We start from the raw sequence: 9,703 nt of genomic DNA, 5'->3' as shown, positions 1-9,703 counted from the left end.
AGATCTACTGGGACCAGTTCTAGTGGGACCAGTTCTATTGGGACCAGATCTACTGGGACCAGTTCTAGTGGGACCAATTCTAGTGGGACCAGTTCTACTGGGACCAGTTCTAGTGGGACCAGACATTCTGGGATCAGATCTCCTGGGAATAGCCGGTTGTTGTCTATCTTAAAGCTGAGTAACACCTGAGTGACAGGTAAACCACAGACGTAGCGAACCCACATCTGGTCCAACCGTCACAGATCTGCTGTGGGAACCACCCCACCCCCCGTTCACAGAGACCACCCCCCAACCAGACTTCCTGCATTCAGAACAGCTGGTCGAGTCTTCATCAGTTTCCTTCAGATTGGTTTTCTTGTCTGAAACCACAGACCCAGTCTGGAGTCTGATACCAGAGTCCTGGGCCAGAGTCTGAAACCACAGACCCAGTCTGGAGTCTGATACCAGAGTCCTGGGCCAGAGTCTGAAACCACAGACCCAGTCTGGAGTCTGATACCAGAGTCCTGGGCCAGAGTCTGAAACTAGAGTCTCTGGTACGGGAAACTAATCCAGAGATCCAGTCCAGAACAGGACACCAAACTCCAGGTCTATTGTTCCATACTAGTCCTTTTAGGGAGTCTGATACCAGAGTCCCTGGAGTCCATGGTGAGTGGGTCCATGGTTTCCACTGGTTACTAACCCTCTTGAATGTGTTTTCCACTGCGGGAGGGGGCGGGGGTCTCAGAGCAGTAAAACCATCATGTTGGGTTTTATGCCTTTAATTAGGGTCACCACAAATATAAATAACCACAGAAGAAGAAAAAGAAGAAAAGCTGGAAGTGTGCCTCGGTCAGGAAGAAAATTCCTAACACAACAAACCCGTCATAAAAACACAACTGAAACCTGCAGATGTCTTTTTATTCAGACTCTTACAGCAGACACACATGAAGCATTCCTATTGCTCTCTAATCAATACCCTGCTTCTAATCAATAACCTGTTTCTAATTAATAACCTACTTTAACGGTCAAATAAAAACCGAAACTTCGTCACTTGTCCATATTTTCATTCGGGTTGGACAATCTTTCTGATGGAGAAACAAGATTTACACATCTGTCTGATCCATCGTGCAATCGGCTGCGTGATCAGTCAGCTGATCAAGCGATTGCTTGGTCATGTGACCACTCAGCTGATCTCATGATGGATCATGTGACCATCTTTAGAACGAAGTCCTTTATAAAACCGCTTTCAGGTGTGATACCAGTACCGACCACCAGGTGGCTAAATTAGATGTCAGTTTCCAGTAGGGTGGGTTCTGGTTGCTGAAGTCCAACACGATGGATCTACAACTGGTTCTTGGAAAAGTTTCAGCATGGTCCATTAATGAGGTAATCAGAACCTCTGCTGCCCGTCAAGTCACTCCGGGAACCTCAGAGGGACAACCAAAGATTGCTAGGTGGAAATCTGAACCAGGACCCGATTAGTTCTGAGTGGAGTTCTGGAAGAATCCCACTCAGTTTAAAAGAAATGAATGAACCCAGAAAAACCATCGGCCAGAACCGGGTCATCTCCCAGAACCTTATAATCATCCACACGTGTAAATCTTGTTTTTCGATCTTCACATTTACCGAATGCCAGAGACATTCCTTTTCATCCTCCAATCACAGGACTGACAGAGGGACAGGACTGGGCTGGACAAGACCTGGGCTGAACCACGTAGGTCTCGGTGCCTCCAAAACGGTCACTGAAGACCTTCATCGACCTCCAACATGAAGGTGGACAGTTGGATATGAAGACAGATGCCAAGCAGATGATGGCAGACCACCACAAGGTCTCAGCAAGATGTCAGACCCGGACCAGGAAGTCCAGACCGAGGGAGGCGGGGATGTGCAGCATCTCAAGGCTGAGGGAAGACGGTGCGTACGGGAAGAGGACCGGGAAGGTTTGTTTGGTGTCCACAAGGAGCTGAGGTGGGTCGTTCCTGTCCTGGAGCCGGTTCTGGAGACAGAACCACAACAAGCGTGAGGGCGGTCATACAGCAGTAGTAACCATGGTAACAGCAGAACGTCTGATGGCAGGTCTTAGGAAGTGACGTCCTGCATCAGATGTTCTAGCATCAAAGGTTCTGTCAGAATTTTCTATTGTCAGATGATCACAGAAGAACAATGTTAGTCAGATCCATCAGATGTTCTGAGTTCTGCCGTCAGACGTCCAGCTATTGGACAATCTGCCATCAGAAGTTCTGCTCTGAGAAGTTCTGCTGTCAGAAGTTCTGCTGTCAGAGGTTCTGCTGTCAGAAGTTCTGCTCTGAGAAGTTCTGCTGTCAGAAGTTCTGCTGTCAGAGGTTCTGCTGTCAGAAGTTCTGCTCTGAGAAGTTCTGCTGTCAGAAGTTCTGCTGTCAGAGGTTCTGCTGTCAGAAGTTCTGCTCTGAGAAGTTCTGCTGTCAGAAGTTCTGCTCTGAAAAGTTCTGCTGTCAGAGGTTCTGCTGTCAGAAGTTCTGCTCTGAGAAGTTCTGCTGTCAGAAGTTCTGCTCTGAGAAGTTCTGCTGTCAGAGGTTCTGCTGTCAGAAGTTCTGCTCTGAGAAGTTCTGCTGTCAGAAGTTCTGCTCTGAGAAGTTCTGCTGTCAGAAGTTCTGCTCTGAGAAGTTCTGCCGTCAGACGTCCAGCTATTGGACAATCTGCCATCAGAAGTTCTGCTCTGAGAAGTTCTGCTCTGAGAAGTTCTGCTGTCAGAAGTTCTGCTCTGAGAAGTTCTGCTGTCAAAAGTTTTGACTGGAATTGAGATCTTGATTATTTAACACAATTATCCAGTATTTTTAAACAACGCTGCGCGTTGTGGTGTTCTAGACTCCGTGTCGTGCATTATAACTGTCACCGGTAAAAGACAGCTGATCTGAACCAGCTGGTTAACGCGTTGCTATGGTAACGCCCCGTAACAGAGGGATATTACAGCGTTTAACTGGCCGAACTATGTATAGGAAAATAATGCAGCCAGTTGTCGCTGACTGGTATAAACTATGTTTAGGTGAACTTCCACAACCTACTGCAGTTATTCTACATGGACCTGCAGCCGGAGCCGACTGAGACTGGCCGCCTGGGAGTGCTTTAGGATGGGAGAGGCTCCCGCTGCTCCTTCCTTACAGTAACTGCAGAACAATATGTGCCTTCAAGTCAGTCGCCAAAACACCAGAAAAGTCTCTAATAACTCCAGTAAAAGCTGCTAGATTTGTCACTTTTAACAAAAAAAGTCTCCAGATTTAGCGACAAAGTCTCCAAGTTGGCAACAGTGTCTGAATGAAAGCAAAGCGGCTGTGGGAGGAGTTTACAGCACAGCGCTGCAACGCCAGAGACGCTCAATTGTTGAAAACCTTAATTGTAATTGAGATTAAAATCCAATTAATTGCCCAGCCATACTGTCAGATATTCTGCTGTCAGATGTTCTGCTCTGAGAAGTTCTGCTATCAGATGTTCTACAATGAGAAGTTCTGCTGTCAGATGTTCTGCTCTGAGAAGTTCTGCTGTCAGATGTTCTGCTATGAGAAGTTCTGCTGTCAGATGTTCTGCTATGAGAAGTTCTGCTGTCAACTCTCATGAGGCCCACCTGGATGTTTCTGATGAAGGACACGGTCACTCGTTCCTCGAACTCGTTTAGAGGAGTGTAAAGGTTCAGTATCTTGACAATCTGCAAAGGAACATGTCATCATTGTTAGTCAAAGTTCTGGACTTAGTCCAGAATCTGAGCAGTTCCATTGGGACCGCGGATCACCTGCTGCGTGGTGAGGGCACTGCAGAGCGAGCAGATGGCCTCGGCGTCCTGAGACGTCTTCTTCTTGACCTGCAGCAGCTGAGCGGCCTGGATGATGGGCTCCAGCGTGGCTGCAGCTTTGCTCTGGAACAGGTTGTTTCCTCTGAGCCACTCCTCCATCTGACTGGTGTTGTACCTGAACACACACACATTCTTTCAACGGCAGAACCAGCAGATCCAACTCCAGTTCTGGAACCTACTCTCAGTGTTGGTACCTGAGCTGCATGCCGGTGCTCCAGGAGCAGACATCTTTACGCAGCAGCAGGTTGTTGAGGGTGATGGCGTTGATGCAGTGGAACAGCTGCCGGACCACCTGGCCCACAACCTCTGGATCCAGCCCGTGGTCTCGCATGATGGCGTGGAACTGGCCTAGCTGCCTGATCAGACCCTGCAGGGTGTAGGTGGTGGGGCCGTCGGCATCCGTGTCCATACTGGATGAGCGGTTCCTGTAGCCCATCGGCTTCACTCCCGCCAGGCTGGGGATGCTCTCACTTTCCAACATGGCCGACACTGTAGGCGGGTCAAAGACAGGATCAGAAAATAAACAGACCCCTGCAGACAGGTCCAATTACGAGACAACTCTGAAGGAACCAAGTCCAGGTTCCAGAGTATTTCAGCCACAGAGAGGGACAAAAGAGATGGACAGACAGGAAAACATAAATCCAAGATTGAAACCAGGACAATGTGAAGTCGGAGAACCAGAACAGAATCAGGACTTTCCTCAGACTGAGCCCTTCTGACCTGTCCTCAACGACTTCCTGTGTGTGTGTTGGTCCAAACAAAGCAGCGGTTAAAACTGAGGCCAATGCAGCAGAGCCAAAACCTGCAGTTCCCCCTTCATCCACTAGGGGCTCCACAACAGAGCAAATCCCCATAGACTCCCATGTTAAAAAGACCAACTTCACAGCAGAAATAAACATGTTTACAGCAGAAATAAACACGCTTACAGCAGAAATAAACATGTTTACAGCAGAAATAACATGTTTACAGCAGAAATAAACACGTTCACAGCAGAAATAAACATGTTTACAGCAGAAATAAACACGTTTACAGCAGAAATAAACATGTTTACAGCAGAAATAACACGTTTACAGAAGAAATAAACATGTTTACAGCAGAAATAACACGTTTACAGAAGAAATAAACATGTTTACAGCAGAAATAACACGTTTACAGCAGAAATAAACATGTTTACAGCAGAAATAACACGTTTACAGCAGAAATAAACATGTTTACAGCAGAAATAACATGTTTACAGCAGAAATAAACATCTTTACTGTTGAGTAAAAAAAACATGTTAGGTTTAATTGGTCAAGTTTACCTTTATGACAACTGTGAATTTTTCTATCACCCCTGTTGGCCAGTCTGAGGAACTCCATCACAAGGAGACAGACTAAGAGGTTCTGGTGTCATAAGGGTCCCCATGAAGAAACCAGGAGAACAACTTAGAATTCAAAACCTCATTTACTGACCATGGGCCAGAACCTGACTCAAATAGGGCCTGACTGCGCCCCGTGAATCTGGACTGGGACCTACCGATCATGGGCCTGTCTGCGACCCAGAGACCAGGACCGGACTGGGACCTACCGATCATGGGCCTGACTGCGCCCCGTGAATCTGGACTGGGACCTACCGATCATGGGCCTGTCTGCGACCCAGAGACCAGGACCGGACTGGGACCTACCGATCATGGGCCTGACTGCGCCCCGTGAATCTGGACTGGGACCTACCGATCATGGGCCTGACTGCGACCCAGAGACCAGGACCGGACTGGGACCTACCGATCATGGGCCTGACTGCGACCCAGAGACCAGGACCGGACTGGGACCTACCGATCATGGGCCTGACTGCGCCCCGTGAATCTGGACTGGGACCTACCGATCATGGGCCTGACTGCGACCCAGAGACCAGGACCGGACTGGGACCTACCGATCATGGGCCTGACTGCGACCCAGAGACCAGGACCGGACTGGGACCTACCGATCATGGGCCTGACTGCGACCCAGAGACCAGGACCGGACTGGGACCTACCGATCATGGGCCTGACTGCGCCCCGTGAATCTGGACTGGGACCTACCGATCATGGGCCTGACTGCGACCCAGAGACCAGGACCGGACTGGGACCTACCGATCATGGGCCTGACTGCGACCCAGAGACCAGGACCGGACTGGGACCTACCGATCATGGGCCTGACTGCGACCCAGAGACCAGGACCGGACTGGGACCTACCGATCATGGGCCTGACTGCGCCCCGTGAATCTGGACTGGGACCTACCGATCATGGGCCTGACTGCGACCCAGAGACCAGGACCGGACTGGGACCTACCGATCATGGGCCTGACTGCGACCCAGAGACCAGGACCGGACTGGGACCTACCGATCATGGGCCTGACTGCGACCCAGAGACCAGGACCGGACTGGGACCTACCGATCATGGGCCTGTCTGCGACCCAGAGACCAGGACCGGACTGGGACCTACCGATCATGGGCCTGTCTGCGACCCAGAGACCAGGACCGGACTGGGACCTACCGATCATGGGCCTGTCTGCGACCCAGAGACCAGGACCGGACTGGGACCTACCGATCATGGGCCTGACTGCGACCCAGAGACCAGGACCGGACTGGGACCTACCGATCATGGGCCTGTCTGCGACCCAGAGACCAGGACCGGACTGGGACCTACCGATCATGGGCCTGTCTGCGACCCAGAGACCAGGACCGGACTGGGACCTACCGATCATGGGCCTGTCTGCGACCCAGAGACCAGGACCGGACTGGGACCTACCGATCATGGGCCTGACTGCGACCCAGAGACCAGGACCGGACTGGGACCTACCGATCATGGGCCTGTCTGCGACCCAGAGACCAGGACCGGACTGGGACCTACCGATCATGGGCCTGACTGCGACCCAGAGACCAGGACCGGACTGGGACCTACCGATCATGGGCCTGTCTGCGACCCAGAGACCAGGACCGGACTGGGACCTACCGATCATGGGCCTGACTGCGACCCAGAGACCAGGACCGGACTGGGACCTACCGATCATGGGCCTGACTGCGACCCAGAGACCAGGACCGGACTGGGACCTACCGATCATGGGCCTGACTGCGACCCAGAGACCAGGACCGGACTGGGACCTACCGATCATGGGCCTGTCTGCGACCCAGAGACCAGGACCGGACTGGGACCTACCGATCATGGGCCTGTCTGCGACCCAGAGACCAGGACCGGACTGGGACCTACCGATCATGGGCCTGTCTGCGACCCAGAGACCAGGACCGGACTGGGACCTACCGATCATGGGCCTGACTGCGACCCAGAGACCAGGACCGGACTGGGACCTACCGATCATGGGCCTGACTGCGACCCAGAGACCAGGACCGGACTGGGACCTACCGATCATGGGCCTGTCTGCGACCCAGAGACCAGGACCGGACTGGGACCTACCGATCATGGGCCTGTCTGCGACCCAGAGACCAGGACCGGACTTGGACCTACCGATCATGGGCCTGACTGCGACCCAGAGACCAGGACCGGACTGGGACCTACCGATCATGGGCCTGTCTGCGACCCAGAGACCAGGACCGGACTGGGACCTACCGATCATGGGCCTGACTGCGACCCAGAGACCAGGACCGGACTGGGACCTACCGATCATGGGCCTGACTGCGACCCAGAGACCAGGACCGGACTGGGACCTACCGATCATGGGCCTGTCTGCGACCCAGAGACCAGGACCGGACTGGGACCTACCGATCATGGGCCTGACTGCGACCCAGAGACCAGGACCGGACTGGGACCTACCGATCATGGGCCTGACTGCGACCCAGAGACCAGGACCGGACTGGGACCTACCGATCATGGGCCTGACTGCGACCCAGAGACCAGGACCGGACTGGGACCTACCGATCATGGGCCTGACTGCGACCCAGAGACCAGGACCGGACTGGGACCTACCGATCATGGGCCTGACTGCGACCCAGAGACCAGGACCGGACTGGGACCTACCGATCATGGGCCTGTCTGCGACCCAGAGACCAGGACCGGACTTGGACCTACCGATCATGGGCCTGTCTGCGACCCAGAGACCAGGACCGGACTGGGACCTACCGATCATGGGCCTGACTGCGACCCAGAGACCAGGACCGGACTGGGACCTACCGATCATGGGCCTGACTGCGACCCAGAGACCAGGACCGGACTGGGACCTACCGATCATGGGCCTGACTGCGACCCAGAGACCAGGACCGGACTGGGACCTACCGATCATGGGCCTGTCTGCGACCCAGAGACCAGGACCGGACTGGGACCTACCGATCATGGGCTGAATGATGCCCTCGGCCACCCTGATGAGCTGCTGGTAGATCTGGATGGACAGGTCGCTCAGAACCTGCCGGTACTCTGCCAGATCAAAGTTCTTCAGGCAGTGCTCGTTCTGTTTGGGTGTGTTCTGACTCATGAAGGCCTGAAGAAGAAAGAACAGGTCAAGGATCAGACAGGAAGTCAGAGCGGAGGTTGTGATGTCACTGAGGGGGCGGGACTTACTTCGTCTCCACTGTATTGCTTCAGACAGTGAAGGAGGCGGCTGGTGTTGGCCAACCAGAAGGAGGTCATCTCAAAGTCGTCGTTGTTCTTCTGCAGAACCACCAGAATCTTGTCAGAACCTCAGCAGAACCTTACTCTGTGTGCATGGTGGATCTCTCACCTTCAGGACCTTCTTGATGGCGTTGATGGTTGCGGTAAGCAGAGACTCCACCTTCTGGTCGTTGTTGATGTAGTCGGCGTGGCGGATGCACATGAAGAGGATGTAAGCAGGGAGGCAGGGGACGGTGGCCGAAACCAGACCAGGTCTGACATCTGAACAGAAACACAGCAGCAGACACCGTTAGACCCAGTCCTCCCGTCTCTGGTTGGACCTACTTCAGGTTTTATTTGACCCGAGGACTCATAGGTTTCACCTGACAGTATGAAGGTCTCGTCAGAGTCCTGAAGGTCTCACCTGTGATCAAGGTCTTGATGAGCCGGGCTTCATCCTCCTTGCAGTACTCCAGCATCCCCTCGAAGTCCTTCTCCTTCCTCTGAACCGTCACCTGACGGCTCAGCTCGGGTTTGGAGGAGAGGTTCTGAGCTGCAGCTTGAGAAGCTGCAAGAGGAAAACCAGACCGGACTGAGCAGAACCTGCAGACCCATAGACCTCCAGGCATCTAGACCTGTATGCCCCCAGACCTGCAGACCTCCATGTGACCAGCTCGGGGCTCCTCTTACCTTCCAGTTCCTGGACTTTCTTCATGTAGATCTTCAGCTGCTTCTTCAGCTTCCTCTCGTTCTTCTCCAGCTTCTCCACCAGCTCCTTGAGGTCCTGCAAGCACAGATCATTAGACAGAACAGAATCCAGGTTCTGGTTCCGGGTCCATGTTCAGACCTCCTCACCAGGTTGTCGTTGGTGAGTCGTGTGATCTCCTGCTGGACGCTGTACTCCACCCGAGCCTCCGGGGACAAAGACGCCATGTGGTTCATCATCTCCTGCTTCTTCTCGATGTGGTCCTTCAGCAGCTCGATCTGAGTGTGAAGAGCCTCCAGCTCGTCTCGGTGCTGCCTGGACTGGGTCTGGAGCTGGGCCTCCAGAAGCCTGGAACCGGGCCGAGCAGAACCGGACCACATGGAGAGGCACAAAGCAGACATGAAGGAGACTGACCTGACCTTCTCCTCACACCACACACACACACCACACACACACACCACACACACCACACACACACACCACACACACACACCACACACACCACACACACACACCACACACACACACCACACACACACACACCACACACACACACACACCACACACACACACCACACACACACACCACACACACACACACCACACACACACACACACACACACACACACACACACACA

General features: G+C 53.3%; 1 protein-coding gene across 1 annotated transcript in view; it reads right to left on the bottom strand.

Moving 5' to 3' along the window:
* Nucleotides 1-1,822: 1,822 nt before the first annotated feature.
* myo5b (myosin VB) overlaps nt 1,823-9,703 on the bottom strand; it is a gene marked incomplete at both ends in the record, with an annotated part of 166,104 nt that continues 158,223 nt past the window's right edge. The window contains 10 exons of the mRNA XM_079256977.1: nt 1,823-1,975; nt 3,578-3,658; nt 3,743-3,917; nt 3,997-4,291; nt 8,098-8,248; nt 8,329-8,418; nt 8,489-8,640; nt 8,783-8,926; nt 9,049-9,142; nt 9,214-9,412. Of these exons, the coding sequence (XP_079113103.1) occupies nt 1,823-1,975; nt 3,578-3,658; nt 3,743-3,917; nt 3,997-4,291; nt 8,098-8,248; nt 8,329-8,418; nt 8,489-8,640; nt 8,783-8,926; nt 9,049-9,142; nt 9,214-9,412 (1,534 nt within the window). The remainder of the gene's footprint in view (nt 1,976-3,577; nt 3,659-3,742; nt 3,918-3,996; nt 4,292-8,097; nt 8,249-8,328; nt 8,419-8,488; nt 8,641-8,782; nt 8,927-9,048; nt 9,143-9,213; nt 9,413-9,703) is intronic.

This window comes from Telmatherina bonti, assembly GCF_933228915.1.
Source record: "Telmatherina bonti genome assembly, chromosome: 17".
Classification (NCBI taxonomy): domain Eukaryota; kingdom Metazoa; phylum Chordata; class Actinopteri; order Atheriniformes; family Telmatherinidae; genus Telmatherina; species Telmatherina bonti.
The sequence above is the reverse complement of the archived record's forward strand: the minus strand, read 5'-3'. Positions and strand labels throughout refer to the sequence as shown.